Below are 25,770 nucleotides of genomic sequence, written 5' to 3' on the forward strand. Positions count from 1 at the left end.
TTTTTTTTCCTTCACAGATGCTGCCAGACCTGCTGAGCTTTTCCAACTTTGTTTTTGTTGAGAAAATAATCATTGCTTACGAGGACTTGTACTTTATGTCAAGTCAAACAGCTGATCTACCTGAAGCATGGAAGAAATAAGAAGTAGCCTCCTTAGTTAGATTCAAATTCACATATGACCTTACCTATTCCAGGAATAATATGAAATTCGTCATTTACTTTCTTGTCTACAGCAGTGGTGATAATGTTAACCTTAGGAAAGGCATAAGCCACCGAGTGCACTCCCATTTCAGCCATCAGCAATGAGAGCAGGAAAATTTTATCTTCTTGCACATCATGATCCTGAAATAAGTCAGACAGATTTCAAGAGGTGTAGATTTCACCAGCTGCAAAACTAGAATTACATACACTAATATTATTTCATAAAATTATTAGAGATGTTCAAAGTAATGGAAATCATAAATGTGGCAGACTTTATTCAAATAGATGCAACTTTACAATAATTTCATACCACCATTTTGCTTCACAAAATCTAGAGCTGCAAATGACAATACTTCATTACATTATATGAAATTACATCCAATAGTTCATAGATGCTTCTGCAGGTTGACCAGAAATCACATTTCGATGTGTCACTCAATGTGAATTAGTTCTGAACCTTTTGCTGAACAAAGAAACGGAGATCAGATACGCAAGTATTTAGACTGCATTATAATTCTGAAAAGGAAATTAAATATCAAAATCCTTCTTCAGTACTTCAAACAATCAGACAGGTTTCTCTGATGTCACATATTGTATATTAATTCATACTGATAAAAATAAATAGTCCCAATACAATTTATTTTTCTTAGGCTGTCTCTCAGGAGTAGGGATAACTTCCTTCCATTGCAAAATTGAGATGACTAAAGAGTTCAATGTTGGATCCACACACTCTGCCACAGGTGAGGCAGATGTTGTTTGATAACAGGAGCGAATGGATGTTCAGGTTTTCACATGCACCATCCATTGTTTTCACTTGGCCACCATCTGGACTCTGTTGAAGATGCACAAAATACTTGGAACCTTCATGGATGCTTTTTCTTCAGTTTAGGTGGTCTTGGGAAGAGGTTCACACGTTGGTGAGGATGTAGCATCTTTCAAAGGAAGCTTCGAGGATCCCCTCAAAGTGTTTCTTCGTCCCTCCTTGAAACCCCTTCTGTGATGAAACTCAGAGTAGAGAGCTTGTTTTGGGAGTCTTGTATCAGACATGTGGATGATATGGCCTATTCAATTCAGCTGACTGATCATAAGCAATGCCTTAAGGAAAAGGAAGTATACATAAAGTCTAGGAGGATGGGAATTGACAAAGTCCTTGAAGTATATAAAGAAAGTAGGAAAGCACTTAGACAAGGAATTATAAGGGCTAAAAGGGCATACGAAAAGTCATTAGCAAACAGAATTATGGAGAATCCCAAGGCTTTTTATACATATGTAAAAAGCAAGAGGGTAGCCCCGCTCAACGACAAAGGAGGAAATCTATGTGTGGAGCCAGAACAGGTGGGTGAAGTCTTAAATGAATACTTTGTATTGGTATTCACCAAAGAAATGGAATTGGTGGAGCACGATCTGAGGGAAGGGAGTGTCGAATTTCTAAGCCAAGTTGCTATTAAAAAGGAACAGGTGTTGTGCATCTTAAAAAGTATTAAGATAGATAAGTCCCCAGATTGGGACGGGATCTATTCCAGAATATTGAGGCAGGCAAGAGAACAAATTGCCGGAGCATTCGCAGATATCTTTGTATCCTCTTTGGCCACAGGTGAGGTCCCAGAGGACTGGAGAATAGCTAATGTTGTCCCAACGATTATAAAGGGTAACAGGGACAATGCAGGAAATTACAGGCCTGTGAGCCTCTAGTCAGTGGTATGGAAATTATTGGAAAAGATCTATAAGCATGTAGAAGCAAATGGACTGATTAGTGATAAACAACATGGTTTTGTGCAACTGAGGTCGTGCCTCACTAACTTGAGATCAAGTTTTTTGAGGAGGTGGTGAAGGTGATTGATGAGGGAAAATTGGTTGATGTTGTCTACATGGACTTCAGTAAAGCCTTTGAGAAGGTCCCTCATGGCAGACTGATACAAAAGGTGAAGTCATTTGGTATCGGGGTGAGCTGGCAAGATGGATACAAAATTGGCTCAGTCATAGGAGAAACAGGGTAGTGGTGGAAGGATCTTTTCAGAATGGAGGGTTGTGACCAGTGCTGTTCCACAGGAATCAGTGCTGTGACCTCTGCTGTTTGTGATCTACATAAATGATTTGGAGGAAAATATAGTTGGTCTAATTATTAAGTTTGTGGACAATACAAAGATTGGTGGAGTTGTGAATAGTGAGGATTGTCAGAGGATCTAGCAGGATCTTGATCAGTTGGAGGCATGGGCAGAAAGATGGCAGATGGAGTTTAATCTGGACAAATGTGAGGATGCATTTTGGAAGGTCAAATACAGGTGGAAATTATGCAGTGAATGGCAGAACCCTTAGGAGTATTGATATGCAGAGAGATCTGGGCGTGCAGGTCCACAGATCACTGAAGGCGGCAGTACAGTTAGATAAGGCAGTAAAAAAGGCCTACAGCATGCTTACCTTCATTGGAAGGGGCACTGAGTATAAACATAGACAAGTTATGCTGCAGCTTTATAGAATTTTCGTTAGACCACACTTGGAATACTGCATACAGTTTTGGTCACCACGCTACCAGAAGGACGTGGATGCTTTGGAGAGGGTACAAAAAAGCTTTACCAAGATGTTGCCCGGTATGGGGGATTTTAGCTACAAAGAAAGGGTGGATAGACTGGGTTTGTTTTCACTGTAACACAGGAGGTTGGGGAGCGACCTGATAGAATTTTAATAGATTGTGAATGGCATGGATAGAGTGGAAAGTATGAGGCTCTTTCCCAGTGTAGAGGGGTCAATTACTAGGGGACACAGGTTCAAGGTGCGAGGTGGGGGAAGTTTAAATGAGATGTGCAAGGTACATTTTTCACAGAAGGGTGGAGAGTGCCTGGAACACCCTGCCAGAGGTGGTGGTGGAAGCAGATACAATAGCAGCATTCAAGAAGCACCTGGATGAATACATGAATAGGATAGGAATAGAGGGATACAGATCTTGTAAGTGAAGACAGTCTTAATATGCAAGGATAAAATGTGTTGGCGCAGGCTTGGAGGGCTGAAGGGCCTGTTCCTGTGCTGTATTGTTCTTAATGCTGGGCATGATGGCCTGAAAGGATACCGATATTAGACCTTCTATTCCTGCTACTGTATTTGCAGGATTTTGCAGAGGCATTGTTGGTGATATTTCTCCAGCCATTTGAGGTGTCAGTTGTAGATTATCCGTTTCAGTGACACATACCGGACGGAAGGTAATCCTGCTGCTTGTAGATCCTGAACTTTACATTAGTTTTGAGATCTTTGTCATTAAACATTCAATTCCTCAGTTGACCTAAGGCTGCACAGGCACCTTGAAGGGGACAGAGAATCATTATCAATGTCTGCTTTAGCTGAAAGGAAATTCCTAAATTATGACAGTGGATCCACATAATTAAGTGGCTCAGCATAGTACTCGATAGTCAGGCAGTAGTGCTGCACAGATACAGAAAGCTGGAGGAGGTCCTTTTTCAACCAAATGGTTAGTCTGAGACCTATTCTCTCAATGTCTCCAATAATGTGTTGAAGATGGTTCAGAACTCAGTGTGAAGGTGCAGAAACACAAGAATCATCAGTGCACTGCACCCTGATGGCAAAGATTGGGATCTGTTTCTGGACTAGAAGCAACACAGATTTAATAGTTCCCTACTGGTCCTGTAGATGATCTTTGCTCTAGGGGGATCTTCATGGAAATGGGTAGAGTGTTGCTGCAATGAAGATGGAGGAGCGTTGGTGCAATGACACAGCCATGCTTGACTCCACTTTTGAACTTGCTTTTGTGGTGGATCCCTGGATGAGGGTCACAATTTGCATCTTGCTGTGCAGCAGACGGAGGATGTTGATGAATTTCTGCATGCAGCCAAAGTTGAGTAGGATGTTCCAAATCTCTAACAAAAACAGGGATTCTTGGAAAAAGCTCAGCATGTATAACAGCATCTGTGGAGATGAAGCAGAGTTAACGTTTTGGGTCCAGTGACCCTTGTTCAGGTGATGAAGAAAACGAACATAAATACCCTAAATAAAAGGAAAAATAAATTTTAGCACAGTTACATAAAAGATACCAGACACAAATGTTACGCTTTAAAATAAGATGGAAAACCACCTTCCACTCTAACCACCACCTCTCACAACAAAGTTTCTCTCAGTACTATAATTTACTGACCAGAGATTGTAATTCAAACCTGCCAAGGCTAGAGGTATACCTGAAAACAAACAGCAACCGCTTTTTTTAAAATCATTGTTTACTCACCAGAAGGACTCGAACTGCCATCATTGCAGCAGCTCCTGTTGACACTGTACTGTCCATCAGAATGACATAATCCTCACTAATATCCTTAGGTAATCTAAGATAATGTAGCTATACAAAAGATAAATAAAGTGGTTAATCTGAAGGCACCAAAAACAAGACCATTTCAATCTTTTAGTTTTTGAAACAAGAAAAGCAATTTTCAATTTATATTACAGATGTAAGACTATTGGATTAATTGCTAAAATCTAACATCATTAGAAACCAACACCTAACTTTATCAGGAACTTGATTAGTAGTATAGTAAAGTGGGAAAACTGGAGAAGTTAGGCACAAAAAATGCCAAGGTATTGGCATTACGAGAGTCATGTCAAACTTTTGCTGCTTACTCTAGCAAAAAGCTGAGGACTTGAATGTGCTCTGAGAGGAACTGTTATGCATGAATGAAATGTAGATGTCTCTTCTGCACAAGATAAGAAAGCATTAAGTATAAAAGCCTTGAGATACAGTGGTAAATACAAAGAACATTCTGTAATTATATTAGGTTAGTAGCAACCACATCAACTATTCCTGTATGATGGAGAAAAGCATGTTCATGACAGGATCACCATTTGATGATTGAGCAGAGGGAGTGTTTAACTGGATAAGTCAGGATAAAAGAGGGTCTCTTGATCAAATTTTGTGTGGTGCGGATATCTAGCAAACAATTCAAAATCAAACAAGAATCTAGAGACAGGAGAAGACAGAAAAGTGAGAAAAAAAAAGAACAACCAGAAGTCCAAAAGCTATAAGAGGAAAAGTCATCATGCACTCCCCATATAGTCATAATGCAGGAATATAGAGTACAAGAGTTTTATGGAGTAAATCACTGCCTGACTGGGAGATAGCAAGAACTGCAGATGCTGGAGTTAGAGTCAATACAGCCTGGAGCTGGTGGAACACAGCAGGTCAGGCAGCATCAGAGGAGCAGGAAAGTCAACGTTTATCCCCATCAGTCCTCAAGCTCCATGCTGTATTATCCCTGCCTGACTATATTGTTTTAGTTTACCATAAACCTTAAGAAATCTGTTTGGACTTTATCTCATTAGTCTCATGACTGAACATTTTACCAGTTATTTCCTGTGACAATTATGGACTCAAAACACCCAAAGGCCAACAGTTCCATCCTAGCTGGTTTTGACCAGATTATGATATTTTTTTCTTTTTAAAAGTATTCAGTCTTGATGTAGCGAGCTCTAGCAGCGTGTATCTTGGGAAGGAAGACCTATGTGGAATATGGAGACCTTGAAGGGTCCACAAGTGGTTAAAGCCAATAACAGACAAAATTATGTATTCCAAAATTTTTAGACAGGTCTTCAGGCAAAAAGAAAGTTTATTCATGATTGGGTATGCCAAAAGTTAAAAGGTGGGAAGGTGAAACTCCGCCTATAGCACTCATTTTATGCTTAGATTATGAAATTTTTAACCGGAAAGGTCAGGGAGATAGAGTGTCTGAAGCGGTGGGTTCACGATTCGGAACTTGACAGAAGGTGTACAACAACTTTATTGCAACATGTTTCTAATCTGAACACCATAACAGCTGCGAGTGAAACTCGAGATGCTAAAAGTAAGTTCAAACATCAGAATGATGATGGATGTTTAAACAACCAACAGTTAGGGGACCAAAACAAAGTGAAGACAACAATTCAAAAACAAAAAAAAACTTAAGCATTGAAAGCATTCGTTAAGCTTATAGAAAATCCTTTCAGCTTCTACGTCAAGGAAAATTTAAAACTGCTGTGAGAAAGGAATAATGCTATTTCTATTTTAAGGTGATAGCAACTAGATTTGGTTTTCAGTACTTGTGTGCGTGAATGGAAGTCTATTTCTCATTGTTCCTTTCTGTGCTCTTTTCTGCACAGCCAAAGATCATTAATATTTTGTTGTCTGGCCATCAATGTTGAATGCACAAGTTCTTTTTAAACCTGTTTTATCTATATGGATTTAATTTTGGAGGGAAACTCGAGACCATTTTTGGTTGTGAACTAGTTGGTACTACGTGTTCTTTGGGAATGGGAACATAACAGATCTTTGGTACTTTGAATTCATTGCTCATTATAAGGATCTATATTTTGAAGCTGTGAGTGAAACATGAATGGGATGGAGTCCGTCCGATTTCCTTTAAGATTGCGCATTGCACTGGAATATATAATATTGACCCTAACTTTAAATGAATGTGTGTTAAGTCTTCTTTAAAGTTAATTTTGAAACTATGGAAAAGGAACATTTTGACTTGTAAGAGACCAGCTTCAGCCTTGAAAATGTTTGGCAGTTTGACTTAATTTCGAGATAATTAAAAGATAGTTGCTTTCCCCTTTTACAATTTGAAGACTTGTCTTACTGATCTTTTTCATACGAAATTAAATAGCAAACATCAGAACTTGAAAAATATTTGAACAGGAAAAAAGCCGAAATTAAAGCAACATGGGAAAGACTCTGTCTTTCTTCTACAATTTAAGCAAGATCACAATGACATCCGTTTGGGATGAGCCTGTGGAATTCTGTGCCTCAGAGAGCATATGAGGCTGCAACATTATATGTTTTCAAGATGAGGTTAGGTATGGTTATTAGGGCTAAAGGGATCACAGGGTATAGACAGTAGGTGAAAACAGGGTACTGCGTTAGATGAACAGCAATGATCATACTGAATGGCAGAGCAGGCTCAAAGAGAATAGCCTACTCCTCTTCCTATTGTCTATGTTTCTATGAACCATATTTATGAATCAACTTCTACAGCAAGGTGAAATAACTCCACAGAGGCTGGTATTCCACTTACACACAGTGAGTTCTTTCCACTGATCCAACTCCCTCCGAGCCAGCTCTCAGACTTAAAACTTCTGGCACTCAGAGTCATAGTCAGAGAGCTGCAAAGCATGGAAACAGACCCTTCGGTCCAACTCGTCCATGTCAACCAGATATCCTAAATTAATCCAGTCTAATTTGCCAGCGTTTGGCCCGTATTCATCTAAACCCTTCCTGTTCACATGCCCATCCCGATGCCTTTTACATGTTGTACTTGTACCAGTCTCCACCACTTCCTCTGGGAGCTCATTCCATACACACACCATGCTCTGCGCAAAAATGTCGCCCCTTAGGTCCCTTTTAAATTTTTCCCCTCTCACCTTAAACCTCTAGTTTTAGACTCCCCTACCCTGGGGAAAAAACCTTGACTATTCACTCTATCTATGCCCCTCATGATTTTATAAACTTTTATCTCTAGAATTTCTTCAATGAGGATATGAGCTAAAATACTGCGGTAACTTTGATTAATTATTTTGGGCTTTCTCGGAGAGCTGAATGGTGCTAACTCTGGCAGGTGGCGGATGGCTTTTTGATTTTCCAAATACTCTCATCTTACAGAATGGTAATGACATAATCAAATTTTAGTAATATGATTAGTTTCAGGTTGTCAATACCATCAGATTTAAATTCAATTGGCTTTCTGTTTCTAGGTGCTTGGTTTAAATTAATTAGCCAAATTCAAACTTGCTGTCTTGGTAAAAATACTGCTTGGCTGTTCTTTACAAAATGTTTTCATTTGGTTACTCTCTGTGCACCTGCACTTATAAACTTCCAAGCACAGACAAAGCTCAAGCTCTTAAAGGGACCACGGCACTCTTTTCCCCACAATCATTTTTACCAACAAATTCTAATTTCCTGCCTTCCAATTCATGAATACTCTAACCAACTTCATAACAGTAGTGCCCAGAGTGCCAACAAAGACAAACATCACCGCCAACAGTATCCCCACATTCGTGGGAATGGCAGAGTAAGCCCTGGATTCGAGTCCTTGCATGGGCTCATTGTTCCTGGTCATTGTGGACGCCCACTCAAAGTGGCTGGACATGCAGAGAGTTCATTCATCAAACACAGGAATGACGATAGAGAAATTGCGTGCATCTTTGCAATACACATGTCTCAGAAGTGTTGGCCACTGATAGTGGGCCATTGTTCACCAGCAGGGAGTTTGAGTATTTTCTCAAGTCAAATGTTATTCCTTGTATAAGGACAGCTCCACACCATCCATCATCCAATGATCTGGCAGAAAGAGCAGTCCAAACTTTAAAGGCAAGCTTGAAGAAACAGCCTACAGCTTCGCTAGATACCAGACTTTCCCAGTTCCTATTTGATTATAGGACCACCCCTCATGTAAATATAGGCATAGCTCCAGTAAAGTTGCTAAAAGGGAGGAAGAATCCACACCAGGATCTGGATCTGGGATGGAAGGTGAAATGGCATCAGGAATGCTAATGTCAGGCATAAGACTCTGGTAAGTGAGAGACACAGTTTACTTCAGGGGCAATCTCCAATAATTCTGATTGCGTTCCTGGCAATTGTAAACGTAGACCTATCGTTGCAATTATTTCCCCTTTCCTCACATACACAGTCAACTCCAACTTCAATGTTTTCGCCAATTCCGAAAGCTTTGATCATAGGTCATAGAAGATCATAGAAGATCATAAAATCCCTACAGTGGGGAAACAGGCCCTTCAGCCCAACAACTCCACACTAATCCTCAGAGCATCCCACCCAGACCCATCTCCCTATAACCCACCTAATCTACACATTCCTGAATACTATGAGCAATTTAGCACGGCCAATCCACTTAACCTGCACATCTTTGGACTGTGGGAGAAAACCAGAGCACCCGGAGAAAACCCACGCAGACACAGGGAGAACATGCAAACACCACACAGACAGTTGCCCGCGGGTGGAACTGAACCCAGGTCCCTGGCGCTGAGGCAGCAGTGCTAACCACTGTGCCACCATGCCGCACTAAGCACGGTGTTTTGCTCCCTTTCTGTAAAACACCCAAACGACTTTTTTGACCCCCAGGAAACTGTTAGCGACTGAAAGAGCCATTATGACACAGGGTACACCCTGTTCAAACCAACTGAATGCAACACCCAAATTTAAAAAAGATACCAACACTCACCACTCACTGGCTTTGAGTCCAATAATCCTAAACCTAACCTGGAGTTAGAGATTTTAATCTCAACAAGAGCCACCAATTTGTTATGGATGAGACCAAACTCCCTCAAAATATAATAATCCAGACCCTAACATTTTCTTATTTTAGAGAGGTAAGTGCAAGGTGCTGCGTTCTAGATGTAATTCAGTTGGTCAAACTACTCGACATTGAGGACAACACACTTTATTTTAACACTACAGTTCAAATACAGACAAAAAGAATTGGCTTAACTCTATGAAATGCTTAACAAAATCACAGATATATTAAAAACTACTAACAGTTCCAATATAGTAACATCCCATAAACACACCCTAGGCAAAGGCAAATTCAGTAAAACAGATTGTCTCACATGCAATTACAGCAGCATGAAGAGAATGCCAGCTTTTAGCTGTTACAGAGAGAGGAATAAGAGCTTCCATGTCCAACTTCAAGTTCCCAGGAACTGTACAAGGCTAAAACTAAAAATCCTGGTTCTGGGGAACTTGACCCTACCCATTCAGGCTGGTTCTGCTGTTCCAACTTTTAAAAAAATGGCCAAAACCTCACAAGCTGTTTACTCTATACTGGCTTTGAGCAGACTGCTTGCCTCCTCTGTGTCAACCTTGTTTCATTAACAAAGAATATACCTCTTAAAGCCATAGTATCATCATGGTTAGACCTTATAAAATGTTCTTCATTGTCAGCTGAAAAATTGTACAGTCTGACGATACCCCAAATAGCAGTCTAGCATATTGGTACAAACCCTTATTGGTAGTAATTTAGCATACTTCTGGGAATCCTCATCTAACCACAACTGCAAGTACGCATGGCTCACATCCAGCTTTGTGAGGTCAGTCTCCCACTACTTTGCGTACAAATCCCTATGCGACAGACGAGCAATTGATCAGGCTATGAAAAGTGGTGTAGTGTTTGTTTAAAATCCTCACAAAGATGAACTAACCAGATGGGCTTCACAATTGGTATGACCAGAGCTGCCCATTTCAAAGACTGGACTGGTTTGATGATTCCTTCACTTTCCAGTCTTCTGACTTCCATGTCTACTTTAGCCCATAGGGCAAATGGCACTGGGCAGGCCTTACAGAATTGCTTCTTAGTCAACATGCAAGGTGGCCTTGGCTCCTTTGATAACCCTTAGAACTTCCTTCAGAATGCCCTGTAACTCATATGCTCCACTTGCCACATTTTCTAGTGGTAAAGCCAGTTGTGTTACCTGTTTGAAGTCCAGTTGGGCTTCAGCTGGTAGACACTTTTAATGGTTACATCATGAATCCCACATAACAAACAGTCTCTCAGCATCTCATTAAGGGTTAAACCAAAGTCACATGCCTCTGCCAGTCATCTTAACCTAGGCAAAAACCCTGATACAGATTCCCCTGGTTCTTGAATTGCTTAAGTAAAACTGATAGTGCCTCAGAATTAGAGGTGGCTTTGGTACGTAGTATTCCTTAGCTAAATCATTCAGCTCTTGAAAGGTTTTAGTATCTGGTGCTACAGGAAAGTTAGGCTCCTAATAACCGAAAAGCTGCAGGTCCACAGGCTATCAGGAGAATTACTCATTACTTTTCATCTGCCCAATGTCATTTGCCTGGAAAATATAATGCATTCTTTCCATGTACAAGGCCCAATCTTCGATGGCAAGATCGAAAGAGTCAAGCTTCCCAAATAATGGCATGATGCCAGAAATACTTATCCCAACTCGAAGATGACTGCTACAAGTAAATTTCTTCAGGCGCGTGCTTTCTTACCATCACCACTGAAATAACTCCACAGAGGCTAGTATCCTGTCACACTCTATTTACACATGGAAAGTCCTTGACACTGATCCAACTCCTTCTGAGCCAACTCTCGGACTGAACAGGATGTCTGACTCTCTTATTTTTAATCTGTCAGCCAGGGCTCCATGATTGGACCAGATTAACAGCCCCAATCAGGGAACTCATATTCCGTGAAGTCCACCTGGCTGACCTCTCTACAATCGCTACACAAGGACTCCCAGCAGTGAGCTGTCACCCCCTTCCAATTTATTATGATACAAGATTTTGGGATTTTGAATTCTGAGACATCAATAGCTGCCATAGACCTCACAGTGAATGCAAATAATTGCAGAACCCCTATAAATCCTTAGGCCTTTTTTCTATTGATAGGCATAGCTTAATGACAGATATTTGAAGCATGATCACTGTTAAAAATAAATGCTGTGCAAAGTTGGGCACTTGTTCTTTTTATTAAATTTCCACCACACTGAACTTCACGCCTGCTTCGCTCAGCCTCATTCCCCTCACATCACACGAAGTCTCCAAAGAAAATTCAAGTAAATGATATTAAATTCAGCATCATGAGTACTTAATTAAGTAACTTGAAAAGAAATACAAAACAATTACAGGCTTATTGATAGATAGAACGACCAGAGATACTATTATTCTACAAAAGCATTCATTCTCCCCATGTCTGCGTGGGTTTCCTCCGGGCGCTCCAGTTTCCTCCCACAATCCAAAGATGTGCAGGTTAGGTAAATTGTCCATGCTAAATTGCCCGCAGTGCTCAGGGATGTGTAGATTAGGTCGGTTACAGGCGAATGGGTCTGGGTGGGATGGTCTGAGGTTCCGTGTGGACTTGTTGGGCCGAAGGGCCTGTTTCCACACTGTGGGGATTCTATGAAAAGCACCAAACAACATATTGCACGTAATATTGGGCATCAAGTTTAGTATTTAAAATTATTAAATAATTGGCAGCTGTGATGCAGATTACTGATCAACTAAGAAAACGCAGATTGTTTTTGTGTTGTTGGTTTAAGGGATTAACTAGACTGCTGTATCAGGTACAACACAAATGATAAAGAAATTATTCCCTGCAAAATAGTTGTTACAAGATCAAATCAGCTAGATCCCTGGATTGGTTAGTTGACAGTACAGTATACCTCAGGCTCGCCAGTGTCATGGTTAGTTTGAATAAGAATCTTTCCAAGTCTGATGTCCTTGCACACTGCAGTTAGTGCTTGTTCCATTGTTTCACCAGCACGAAGGATAGAGACTCCTGTAATCTAAACAAAGAATAATTCATTATAGCAATACTAATAATACTGTATATAAAACTGCTGCACAAATGAGTAATAAACCATGACAGTTACAACAAATATATATCTAATTTTTTTTTTAAATCAAGGTAGGGTACATGATAAAAATACAATAATAGTAATACATCACAAGCATACCCCTACAATGCTTTTAGTCGCAAGTGACCAGGTTTAAGTGGACTTATCGAAGGATCATACTGAAACAGGTGATCAGCCTGTGCTGTCCCAACCTCTAGACCTTAACCAGATGACTCCTGTTCTGGAACTGACTAAGTATCACTCTGAGGTATGCTTTCTTATACTCTTTTCCATACAAGCAGTCTGTGCGATCAAACATCAACAGTATCCAGTATGAAAAGGTTGATCAGTTTGACCACTGGCAAACATCACACATGTGCTGTCTATCATGGTTGGATGATCATCCGTTTATTAGAAGGTTTTCTTTTCTTTCCCGGGAAAGAGACTTACCTCCCAGTTTTAACTAAACTTCACCTCAGGCTAGCTTGTTTACAGCTGCTGCAGCTTTTGTGTCATCTAACTAACCGTATGATAGGAAAGGCAAATGGAATGATAGCTTTTATTTCAAAGGGAATAGAGTTTAAAAATAAAAAGATCTTGCTAAATCTATAAAAGGCAGTGATCAGACTGCAGCTGGAATATTGTGAATGGTTTTGGGCCTCTTATCTAGGGAAATATTGGCATTGGAGGCAGTCCAGAGAAGGTTCAGTAGGCTGATACCAGGTATGGAGGGATTATCTTATCATGAGAGGCTGATTACATTGGGCTGTTGGAACATTGAAGAATGAGAGGACAACTTACTGAAATGTTAAGATTTTTAGGGGGCTTGACAGGGTAGATGAAGAGAGTTTGTTCCCCCTTATTGCAGAGGCTAGGACCAGACAGCATAATCTCAGAATAAGGTGTCATCCATTTAAGATAGAGATGCGGAGGAATATTTTCTCTCAGAAGGTGGTGAATCTGAAGAATTCTTTACTGCAGGCAGGTGTCGAGGTTTGGTCATTAAACAGATTCAACAAGAAAATAGACAAATTTCTAATCATCAAGTGTTATGGGGATAAGGCAGGAAAGTGGAGTTAAGGATTATCAGATCAACGATAGAACAAACACAATAGGACGAATAGCGTACATGAGCTCCTACATCTTACGGTCTTATCATTTAAAGAGCAGGGGAAGTTCTGTCTAGTGTTCTGGCCCATAACTGTCCCTCAGCCAACATCTGAAAACAAATTATCTGGTCATTAAAACATTAGTTTTTTAGCTGGACCACGCTGAATGCAAATTCAGTCACCTTTCTCAATTACAGAAGTGATTACATTTTAAAGGGTACGTAATTGATTGTAAAGCACTTTGGTCATCTAAAGCTTATGAAAAGTGGCATATAAATGGAAAACATTTTTGATAAGGTTTATTTTGTTAGGCTAAAGAAGTTTGTTTGATTTACGAAGATAAACTACATAAATCTGGATTGTAACCAAATCCCATGGTCTCATACCTTCGAGAACACATCTAAATGGCCAGGTATATTAAACATTTCAATGGTGTTCCCTTTTAATTATTCCACAATTATTACTCTAGTTAAAATAATCCTTCTAACTTCCCTTTCAAATCCTAAATTTTAACCTTAAAATACATGTCCTATTATTTGAGCTCTTTACTATAGTGAACAATTTTTCTGGATTTTTTTTACAACCTAGAAATTAAATCGGCACGATACCCTCCAATTTCTAAAGAGTTCATCTGTTCCTATATACTGCACATCATCACTTTTTACTTCCTTATCCTCTCAAAAACGAAAAACAAATCCTGCTGTAAAAATCTGATAAAAACATCACAACAATTGAGGGATTTGACTGACGCCTTGTGTAAAAACAAGTTCACATTAATAATCAGTAAATTTGTTAAGATTTCCTAGAAAACCATGAGATGCTCACCCTTTTTCCACCAAATTTCTTTCCTTCATACAGTTCTCCTTGAGGCGTTTCCACTGTAACAGGCTATAATATTAATCAAAAACAAATTTTAGTAATCAGTAAAAGAAGCACTTTGCCTTCAATTATTTTCTGACAGCAAACCCCAAGTCGGAAATGTTGGACATGAGCCAGACTCTAACACAGCTCATGATGTGAGCCTCATTCTGTTTCTTTATAAGATGACAAGAGGAACAAAACAAAAAAAAACAAGGAGGTAATGATAAAAAAAACCAGGTATTCATCCCAATGAATCAATGTTGATTCATTGAAATTTCCACGAGTATTCCCAATTCCTTATGCCTTCTCTGTTCCCAAATACTTTTCATTCGTTCCTCCTTTCAATGATCAAATCACGCCTTAATATCTTTTGCTCCCATGAAAACAAAACAAAAGCTTTGGTTTTGCCAAGAATGATGAAGTCTGCTTCTATACTTGTGAAACTAAATCAAACCAAGTATCAAGTCAAATGCATTTTTGTTTTGCCTATCAAGTCCAAAACCGCAATGACTTCAATGATTAGCATGAGTGAAAATCTTACCTTGAGTGGCAAGAAAGAAAGGGCGTGTTCAATTAGTAACCTCATTAATCTCTTGGAATAGAAAATAAACTCATCTCGACTGGTTTCTTTATTTCTGTTCAACAGACAAAATATAATAAAACGTCACTTAAGCAATAACAGTTCTGAAACACCATTGTATTGAACACCATGTTTTAACCAAAAGATTAACCACATTGATAGGACATTTTCAAACTTATTGAAAATTATGCACATTATCTTACACATCCAATAAAAGCAAAACTAAATCCAATTCAGTTATATAAATAACAACGGAATGAGGGAATACAGAAACTAATTGAAAGTTTCAAAGGTCACTGTAAACTTCAAGAGAAAAGCTTAAGTAGAAAGTTTTAGGATCCTCCTCGTATCTTCCAACGTCAGCCTTGGCTCTGCCGTATTAATGCCATTTAAATTGAAAGATGATTGGTTCAATGCCCACATCAGAGAGTTGATGTGCGCAAATTGTCTGCCACTTTGAATCTCATTACAAGTCACTACCTTTCAAAAGGTACATCCTTGACTGTCATGTACTTTGGTCTTCCTGAGAATGTGAAAGTTAATATACAGATGCAAGCCCTTCCTTTCTTTCAAGTGGTCTATATGTGCATTCAAACTAGGTTAGATGATTGCTTTATAATTTACACCAATACATTTTAAGTTGGCTTGATGTTTAACAAAAGTAGAAAGGTCTCCAAATAAAGCGGAGAAATATTCAGCCCCTTGTAGAGTTTGTTTTTCGGTGCACGAGACTTTCAGTTGTTGATGTGATCATTAACTTTGGATTATTTTCATAAAATAATCAAAAAAAGAGTTGCTTCAAGCTTTTAAATTTAAATAACATTTGAATGGCTCAGCAAGCCACTCAGTTCAGGAGCAATTTGGGATGGGCAACAAATACTGTCTATATCCCTTGAAGGATAAGGCAAAGAAAGTGTATGCTAGAATACAAACAGGTAAGTTTACCAGCTCAAACTGAAGTAGAGATAAGATTTCATTGCTTATCCAGTGAACATCATTTTATACCTCTTAGGGTATGGATTTTCAAGATTATCTGAATTCCAGTGGCAAGAATCCTAACACTATCCAACATTATCCCCCACTCCCACCATCCACTGATATGTCTACTTCCTTCAGGTTTCTGCTATGAGCAGATTGACTGGTCAATCTATTTGGAGTGCTTGGAGTAGTTTTGACCCGAACAGTCAAGCTAAGGATGGGTTGTTTCTACTAGACATATTAACTTGAAGCTTCCTCACTCTTGACATAAGTAAACTCATGAGGCTGTTTCATTGATAACAGAAACGAGAATCTCCTCAAAAACAACAGGGTGAGTAGCACGACTCATGACAACATGGCCACCATCTTTCTAACTAAAGTATGAACACATATTACATATGACTCACTGAAAGGTGAAGTACAGAGCTTCAGCCAACCTCAACCTAATCACAGTAAGAAACCCACACCTGGAGATACAAGTATGTGATCTTATGCCCAACCTCAAAATAACACTCAGCAGTTAGCATGCTGCCTCACAGTTCGAGAGACCCAGGGCTCCATTCCAGCTTTGGGCAACTGTGTGGAGTTTGCATGCTTTCCCCATGTCTGTGGGTTTTCTCTGGGTGCTCTGATTTCCTTCCACAGTCCAAAGCTGTGCAGCTTAGATGGATTGGCTATGCTAAATTGCTCCATAGTACTTAGGCCAGGTGGTTTAAATGTGAAGTTATGGGGATAGGGTATATGCTCTTCAGAGGGTTAATGCTGACTCAACGGGTCAAATGGCCTCTGCCTGCACTGTAGCAATTCTACAATGATTCTATCATTTTCCAGCAGCTAAAATTCCAGATCTCAGCTTTTCTTTATCGTGAATATGAAAGGCCCAATTCCTTTCAGAAAACTGGGAGGACCTACACTGGTAAATTTGTTGATAGTTTAGATACTTCATTCACTCAAATGATAGATAACAAGGCCCCCTGATTACAGAATGGCTGTAAACTGGTGGCAAGACTATTCCTTCATTAAGTATATCCATTAGCTGCACTAATGAGATGTCAGCAGTTTTCTTGCCCTCTTGGCTAGGTACTCTGCTTCATGTAAATCATACATTTCTTAAATACATGAAAGCATGTCTAAAGTTACCTGATAATTGTGTGCAATCCTCTAACCTGTGGTGTGCTTTCAAGGACACTTAACTTATCTGGCAGAGGTTGTCCTTGGTGGGCAGAGGCAAGTGCTGCTCTGTGGAAATAAAAAAAAGTTAGCATCAAGTGAAAAACTTTAGCCTAAACACTATTTTTTTATAATTGTAAAATTAAATCTTTGTGCAGTAAGCAATGCTGGTAGAGAAAACTGCAAAACCACGTTCTCGTTTGTTAGAAGTTATTTAATTAATTATTTTAATTCTAAATTTGACAACTAGGAAAACTGGGTTCTGTACTTTTAAGAAGAAACTATCCTTTCTGTTGTTAAACTAGAATTTCTATCACCAATAAGATCTTTAAATTTGGATTGTTTCCATAAAATGTTCAGAAAAGGTTTTATGTCAAGCTTTTAAATTTCAATAATATATTACATCAATCAAACCTACAAGTTATATTCTATTAACCTCACTAATAAAAAAAGTCATAGGAATCCCAGTTATGACAGATGGTGTTACAAACTGATCCTAAACTCAATTCTAAATCAGCATTGAATTAACTGGCCTAAAACTGGTCAGTGGCACTAGAATTGGTCTCATCATTATTTGGTTAAGAAAGGGGCAAGTGGACTATTGGTCAGGATTACCCCTCTCGTTCGGTTTTCTAGTAACAGCTTCTGGAAGCATCTATCTGCAGATATTAAATAAAGACAGAGTATTAGCTCGTGCATGACACTCCCACTGTTCAATCATTTCTGGCGCCTCACTATCAAGGCTGATAACAAAAATGTCTACGCAACGTTTTCGATGTTGCTTGTTGCCAATGGAATTGTATTCCATCAAAGAATCAATACTTTTAGGAAAGGACATGAAAGGAGAAAATAGAAACTAATGCTGAAATTATATCAATTACCTTTATTTGCAAAATTATTATTCTCAAATTTTAGGTTTTCTCATGTCAGAAACTTGCTTTTGTTTAGCTGTCAGCAGAGGGCGCTATACATCTAAACCATGCAGTGAACCTTTTGTTTTGCACATTGTATCTACTTTACATGAGTAAAGTCATCTTCCAATAACAGTGAAAAAAATTTCATTTCTGATGCTATATATGCCGAATTTATTTACAGACATTTTAAAATGGGATAACCAGGGTTTGCTTTCAATATGAAGGAAGGTAAACATACCTGACAAAGCATCAACATCCAAAACATAAATCTTTTCCTCTTTTCAGATTTGGATTACTATTTTCTGTTTTCCTTCCGGAAATAACTTCAAAAAGGCTAGTATCCTATCACCAAATCACCCTTTATTTACATGTAGAAAGTCCTTGACAGTGATTCAGCTTTCTCAGAGCCAGTTCTCAGATTGAGCAGAACCTCTGACACTGCTGTTTCTGTCTGTCAGCCAGGGCTCCCTGATTGAAACAGATTAACAGTCCCAATCAGGGAACTCATATTCTATGAGGTCCATCTGGCTGACCTCGTTACAATCACTACATTCCTCCCACTCTGAGTCCGAAGCTGGTTTGGTGCAAGAACCATAGAAATAGACCTGCATGGGTAAGAGGCATGGTCGATAGTAGGTTGGATCCAGTGACGTATAAAGTTTGGGTAAGTGCAATCATCCTGAACAAGCTGGGGTACCTTTGATCGCCTTCACTTTATCTTCCTACGGGTGTAAATCAGTCTTGTCAACTTTGTAGCCCAAGTAGGTCACTTGTCCATGGAAGACACATTTCCACTTTGTAAAGTACTGGGAGAAACTTCTAAGGATTATGTCAAAGATTTCTAAGTGCTCCTATTGCTCTTCCCTGTTATTAGCATGTCATCTAGATAAATGGTAGACCTTGTAAAATGTTCCCCATTGTCTGCTGAAAAACTGTACAGGCTGACAATACCCCAAATGGCATTCTCGTATATTGGTACAAACCCTTATGGGTAGTAATTGCAGCATACTTCTGGGAATTACGCATCCAGCTTCATGAAGGACAACCCTCTTGGCAGTTTCACGTATGAATCCTCAATGCGAGGGATTGGGTATTTATGCAGCTGGGAAAAGCTGTTTAGTGTTTGTTTAAAATCCCCACAAAGGAAACCAACCCATCAAACTTCAAATCAGTACGACCTGTGCTGCCCTTTCCACAAACTGGACTGGTTTGATAATTCAAGATAACAAGGTGTAGAGCTGGATGAACACAGCAGGCCAAGCAGCATCAGAGGAGCAGGAAGGCTGACGTTTCGGGCCTAGACCCTTCTTCAGAAAAAATTCCTTCATTTTCCAGCCCTCTGATTTCTGTCTCTACTTTTCCCAATAAGGTAAATGGTACTGGGCAAACCTTGTAGAATTGTGGAATTGCTTCCTGGTCAACATGCAAGATGGCATTGGCTCCTTTGATAGTCTCTAGGTCTTTCTGAAAAACTTTTGCATAGTTAATCAAGACTTCATTCATGCCGCCATTTTCTAATCGAAACATGTTGAGTCAATCCAGGTGAATCTTTCTCAACCAATTTCACCCATCAAGCTTGGGCGCAAGCCTTTTACTACAAATCAGGGGTAACTGAACCAGCTGTTTCTCAGAAGAGACCGGAACTGAAGTTGTACCCTTAATCTGTAAAGATTCCTTGGTATAGGTTCTCAGTCTAGCCAAGGTCTTGCACAAACTTAAGGGCTGGACTCCAGCCTGAATTTTGTTAAAGACTGTTTCTGCGATCACCGAAACAGCCATGCCAGTATTCACCTCCATTTTAACTGGGTGACCGTTTAACCAGATGTTTATTTTGATTGGTTCTAATTTGGATGTTGCCAAGCAATTTAACTGCTCCAAACCAGATGTATATGGCCTTTCCAGTATGTGCACTCCCGTGGATACCAGCCTTCTCTTCCTCAATTTAGGTCTAGTGGGATTCTTTTGCTGTCTCAAGTCCGCATACCGGCAGCAACTACAAAGGCTTGCCAGCCTGGATCCCAAAGAAAATTTTAACCATATAAGACTTGGCTTTGTTTTGGGGTTTTGCTGTGGACTGACCTAGAGTCCCTCTGTTCAGGATATGTCCGGAGTGAGGTTATGTAATTGCTTTTGCTCAGTCGGACTGGTGAAGATGTCCACTTCCATCAGAATACCCTGCAACTCATGCTCAATGTGCAGCATTTTCCACTGCTAAAGCTAGTTGTAGTGCCTGTTTGAAGTCCACTTGGGCTTCAGTTAGTAAGCACTTTTGCATGGTTACATCATTAATACCACTCACGTCGCCACTGAAATAATTCCACACACGCCAGTATCCCGTCACCAAGACGCTCCTTTTTACAGGTGTAAAGTCCTTGACACTAATCCAGCTTCTGCAAAGCTAACTCTCAGACTGAACAGAACCTCTGACACTCCTGATTATACCTGCCAGCCAGGGCTCCCTGATTTGACCAGATTATCCGCAACACTTAGTCACCCTCACCCCACAACCTTTTCCGTTTGAATGTCTCTGTTTCTTTCACATGTACATACGCTCATGTACACTCACATCAGAAATCAGCCAATCCTGCTTTTGTAACTCCCAAATGGGAAAGTCTTCGCAGAAAGTGTGAAGAGAAGGGTTTGTGTCAGTGATTAATGTCACAGACCAGAAGTCAATGAAGTCTTAGGACCATGGGACAGGAGAGGGGTTGGTGGGGCTACTTTGGTAGAATGATATTTAAAAGTGTAACATTCTCAGGCTGCTAGCAAGAATGCGCAGAGGGGTTCTGTTCTATTCTGGAAGTCTCCTGGGCAATCAAGAGGACTGACAACCATAACCTCATATTATCCCTGTTATTTTTGAATTTCATTAACTTGCATCACCATTCACTACGCCCTCCCCACCAATGTCTCAAATTTAAAATTATCCCCTTTTCTACCCCCCAACTACATGTGGCCAGGCTTCATCCACTTAAAATTAACATTTTAAAATGACTACATTACATCTCATCCATGTTCCATTTCACCTCAACGATCCTCTTTAAAACTTATTTCTTTGATTAAGTTTTCGGTCATTCCAAATCTCCCTCCCTGGCTGGGTGCATGATTTTTTTTCTTTACACATTTGATATGCCTTCTGATATTTTTCCATACTAAGATAATTTTTACAGTAAATTGATTTGTAGAATATACATTGAACAAAATACACTTGTTAAAATTTCTTTTTTAATATAGTTTCTAGCTGGTGCTTTTTATGTAAAATATTCAACAAGTATCAATTGTTGCTTTGATACGTAAGGTTTATATAGTTAAATCAATAAGCTACTGATAATTGTATTCAGTAGAAAATATTGCTTAATTATGAACATTAAAAGCCATATGTGGCTTTGACTGCCCTCTGTGCTATGAAGCTTCAGTAATATGCATTTTTTTAAATTCTGATTTGTTTCTCTATTGGATAACAATCTTGAGATGGGACGTCGTGCTAAAATGAATTGTACAAGATAGCAATTATTTTACTCCTTGATAAAAGCATCTCAAATTAAATTCCTCAGCTGTACATTACATTAATGGGTTTTGTTTGAACAAGAGAAGATTGCAGATGGGCCTTAACTAATTCATTTTTTTGAATTCCAAAATCTTTTCTTTTAATCTATCTGGCATTAAAGCTAAATTACAGAAGGACAGATGTCAAAAGATAGTGCCTATAAATACTGCTCCCGAGGAACAAAAAGCTACAGGAAAACGTTTTAAAGACACGTGGGACGGCACAGTGGCTCACTGGTTAGCACTGCTGCCTCACAGAGCCAGGGACCGGGGTTCAATTCCAGCCTTGGGTGACTGTCTGCATGGATTTAGCACATTCTCCCTCTGTCAGCATGGGTTTCCTCTGGGTCCTCTAGTTTCCTCCCACAATCCAAAAGATGTGCACATTAACTAGATTAGCCATGGGAATGCAGGGTTACAGGAGTGTGGGGAGGGGTGTCTGGGTGGGATGCTCTTCGGTGGGTCAGTGTGGGCTAATGGGCCGAATGGCCTGCTTCCACATTGTCGGGATTCTATGAAACACATGAGCTAAATTGATGTATTCAGGAGGTATGGCATCAGTGCCCTTGCACATCCCTAACCAAGTTATTCATGATTTCCCAAAGCAATTTTCAATGGCCTGCATCATCCCATTCCCAAAAAGGGCACCCTTTCCAAACACTCCTCCATGCGTATCTTTCCATTTTATCTCCAAAGCTCTTGGAAAAACCATTTTCCAATCAGTTTCCTGCACAGTCTCCCACAATTGCAACTAAACTCACTCTGTTAACACCAATCCAAAGTAAGTAACTTACATGATATCCCTCAGAATTCGATGAACCTTCTCCACAACCTCCAATGAGCTGATTATACTATTTCCCTTTAAAATCTCTCAAGCATGTCAGACTGCCATTGCTTGGTTCCAATTTTACGTGTCTCCTTAGAGGTAACAATCTCCATAGAGTCAAAGTCCTACAGCATGGAAAGATCCTTCTGTCCAACCAGTCCATGCCAAACATATCCCTTCAAACCTTTCCTATTCACTTATTTATCCAAATGTTTTTTAAACATTGTAATTATAACCACATCCACCATCAAGTTCATTCCACACAAGATCCACCTTCTGTGTAAAAGATTTGCTCCTCATGTCTTTTTTTAAAATCCCTCTGCTCTCACTTTAAAAATGTGACCCCAGTCTCAAAATTCCCTATTCTAGGGAAAAGACAACTACCATTTACTCTATCTATATCCCTCATTATTTTATAAACTTCTATCAGGTCGCCTTTCAACCTCCTATGCTTCAGTGAAAAAATCCTAGCCTTTTGAATGGATCCGTATTTACATGCTGCTCCTCTGAACATTGTCTGTTGACATAGCAAACTCTAATACAAATACGTGCATATACGTACTAATAAAAATAAGCTGCCTTTTTCCAGATCTACTCTTATCCCATGAATGCCTCCATGCAGATTGGTTGCCTTTTGATATTATTTTGGTGAGACTTTTTCTTGTTTTTCCCAAGTACCAATTTCTAAAGTTACCCTTGAATAATGTTTAACTATTAACAGCACATTGCTCAATAATATCAAAGTCATAATTTTCATTAATTCACATATAGTTAAATAAAGGTAAGTAAAGGAACATCATGCAATTGACCAATGTAAACTAGGGCTCATTTCTCATCAACAATTAAAATCAAAGAACAGTTCTCTAATATGCTGAGTATGCCAATTCAGTAATAAATCAATATATTTCTACTGCACTGTTCTAAATTAAGAAAAAACAATAAACATCATTTCTATTTAAAAACAAGAGAAATACTGAATACCTTGAAAAGTCAGTGCATAATCATCAGAATATCACACTTCCACTGTTCACTAGTTCTTTTATACTCAAGACACATTGAACTTACTAAAACTACTTTTGAGGAATGCCAAAATAAGAAACAACTTAAGATGCAAAGAAGCAAACAGCAAGAAAAATAAAACTAACTGCAAATTAATATTTAAGGATTGAAGACAAAACTGAAAATTCACAAGTTGTCCTCACATATCCCAGCGAAGTTTCCTCTGTTCAGTTCAGAATTATTCAATGCGAGACAATTGATGAAATAGTCATGGACAGAAAGAGAAGACATTTCTATTAGCTTCCAGCACAAAAAAAAGCACGTATGTACTGTGAAAGCAATAGGGAGCTGTCCAAAATTCATTGTAAAACAATAGATTTCTGGAAAGAGGAGGAGATAACTTTCTGAAAAATAGCCCACTGAATTTAGTAAAGAAGTATTGCCACCATTCACTAGAGGTGGCTCTTTCCCCCATTATTCAATTGCAGAAAATCTCAAATCCTTTACGATGCAAATGCTTCCACGTACAATTTTTTTCACCAACTGCCACCTTGTAAACCACACCAAAAATGTTATTATAGGTTCTAGTCAGAGTATTTTATATAATTCCTTATCAAATACAAAAGCTATTAAAAATAGTTACTTCACAATCAAGATTTAAAAATAATTGCTGCTGGATGTGGCTTATATATGTAAGACTGAATTTACTACCCACATAGTCGAGAAGAGTATGACACTCTTTAAATGATTTGTGGACACAACCCGAGTGCTAGTTATTTAGATGGTATTTTGTAATTTCATAGGGTGCCACTTATAAATTATGTATATTTTACTTGAACACAAATGTAAATTAAATTGTTTATAATCTATGTTGGAGGAAGACAGGGTTCTTTCTCCAACACAGAATAAACCCACTGGCACAAATACAACATTTAAATGTTCCATACATTCCTAGTTTACAACATGCATTCATATAAATTTGGAAAATTTTCAGTTTCGTTTAATAAAAACTGAATTACTTGAAAGAAAACAGATTCACTATTCAAAAGATCAAATTTAATGTATTTGTAGTTATTTTGTGCAGATTACAACATAAGAAAAGCCATTAATCAAATTTTCTTGTGGCTGAAAATATACCATTGAAATAACCAGATTCTGTAATTGGCTCTCTGCTTTTAACTATCTTGGCAATTATTAAAAAAGGAAGGAGGAGGTATTTGAAACAAAGACAGACTGAGGCACATTAAAGCTCTACTCAGATGAAATTTTTGTATTTTTTGAAAGGCCATCAGTAGTGCCTATGACTTCATCATGTTCCTTCTCCCTTTTTGCAGGCTCAAAACATCATTCTTCTTGTCATACCTTACAGTGATTTCACGCTGTGGTGATTACAGTAAATTCGTTCAGGATTTATCAAGTATTTCATTACCACACATGGGAGGAAAGAAATAAAAGTGAAAGTCATTCTCATTTGCCAGATCATTCAATATCAAGCTGCAACTGTTCAAGTATAAAAAAGCAATCTGTGTGCATTTTGCCATGAATAAAACTCATCACCACTATTTTGTTTAAATAGACATTACGAGGAAAGCTACTCCTAAAATATTCCATTATATATTATCTTATTATGTCAATTTGATTGGTATGTGAATATACATGTTACAAATAAATGCTTTCACTGTAATGCATATTGTAATATTACCTGTGGTTATTATTTTTAATTCTGTTTTATAATATTTAGTATGATAGATTTTTACTAACAGATTTTACAGAATAGAAAAAAAAACGCAGAAACTGCCTATACAATTCAGTGATCCAAGGTTTCAAATATAAATTGTCATCATGAAACTATATAAAAAGAAAGAAAATGCTGAGTAATATCATCTATCTATTGGATATTTATTCTTTGGAGACTGCATCTTTAACACAATAAGGAGTAGTCTCATTAGGCTGGATTCCTTTAAGGTGTTTTTGGTGGCTGTGTACAGCAAGAAAAGGTAGTGTCACACCAACTGTGCTATTGGCTAACTGCCAGTAGTTACATACAAGGCAAAAAGATCACGACAAACAAAATGGCCTCCTTACAAGCTTTGGGAAAATGCAGGGTGACACAGTGCAGTACAAGAAGAATATATATTTCGTAAATAAAGATGATCGCCTGTGGGGGGAGAGAGATATAGATATAGAGATCTCTCTATCTCTCTATCCCTATATATATATTCACACACACACAATAGATATAGAGAGAGAGAGAGAGAGA

General features: G+C 38.8%; 1 protein-coding gene across 1 annotated transcript in view; it reads right to left on the bottom strand.

Moving 5' to 3' along the window:
• Positions 1–25,770, bottom strand: part of si:ch211-243j20.2 (uridine-cytidine kinase-like 1) — a 105,361-nt gene that overhangs the window by 7,652 nt on the left and 71,939 nt on the right. Inside the window, exons 6-12 of the mRNA XM_048597067.1 lie at positions 23,714–23,742; positions 17,196–17,294; positions 15,039–15,132; positions 14,462–14,524; positions 12,354–12,476; positions 4,429–4,536; positions 185–341 (exon numbers count right to left, since the gene is read on the bottom strand). Coding sequence (XP_048453024.1) covers positions 185–341; positions 4,429–4,536; positions 12,354–12,476; positions 14,462–14,524; positions 15,039–15,132; positions 17,196–17,294; positions 23,714–23,742 — 673 coding nt within the window. The remainder of the gene's footprint in view (positions 1–184; positions 342–4,428; positions 4,537–12,353; positions 12,477–14,461; positions 14,525–15,038; positions 15,133–17,195; positions 17,295–23,713; positions 23,743–25,770) is intronic.

The sequence above is a fragment of the Rhincodon typus genome, chromosome 5 (assembly GCF_021869965.1).
Source record: "Rhincodon typus isolate 14 chromosome 5, sRhiTyp1.1, whole genome shotgun sequence".
Taxonomy (NCBI): Eukaryota; Metazoa; Chordata; class Chondrichthyes; order Orectolobiformes; family Rhincodontidae; genus Rhincodon; species Rhincodon typus.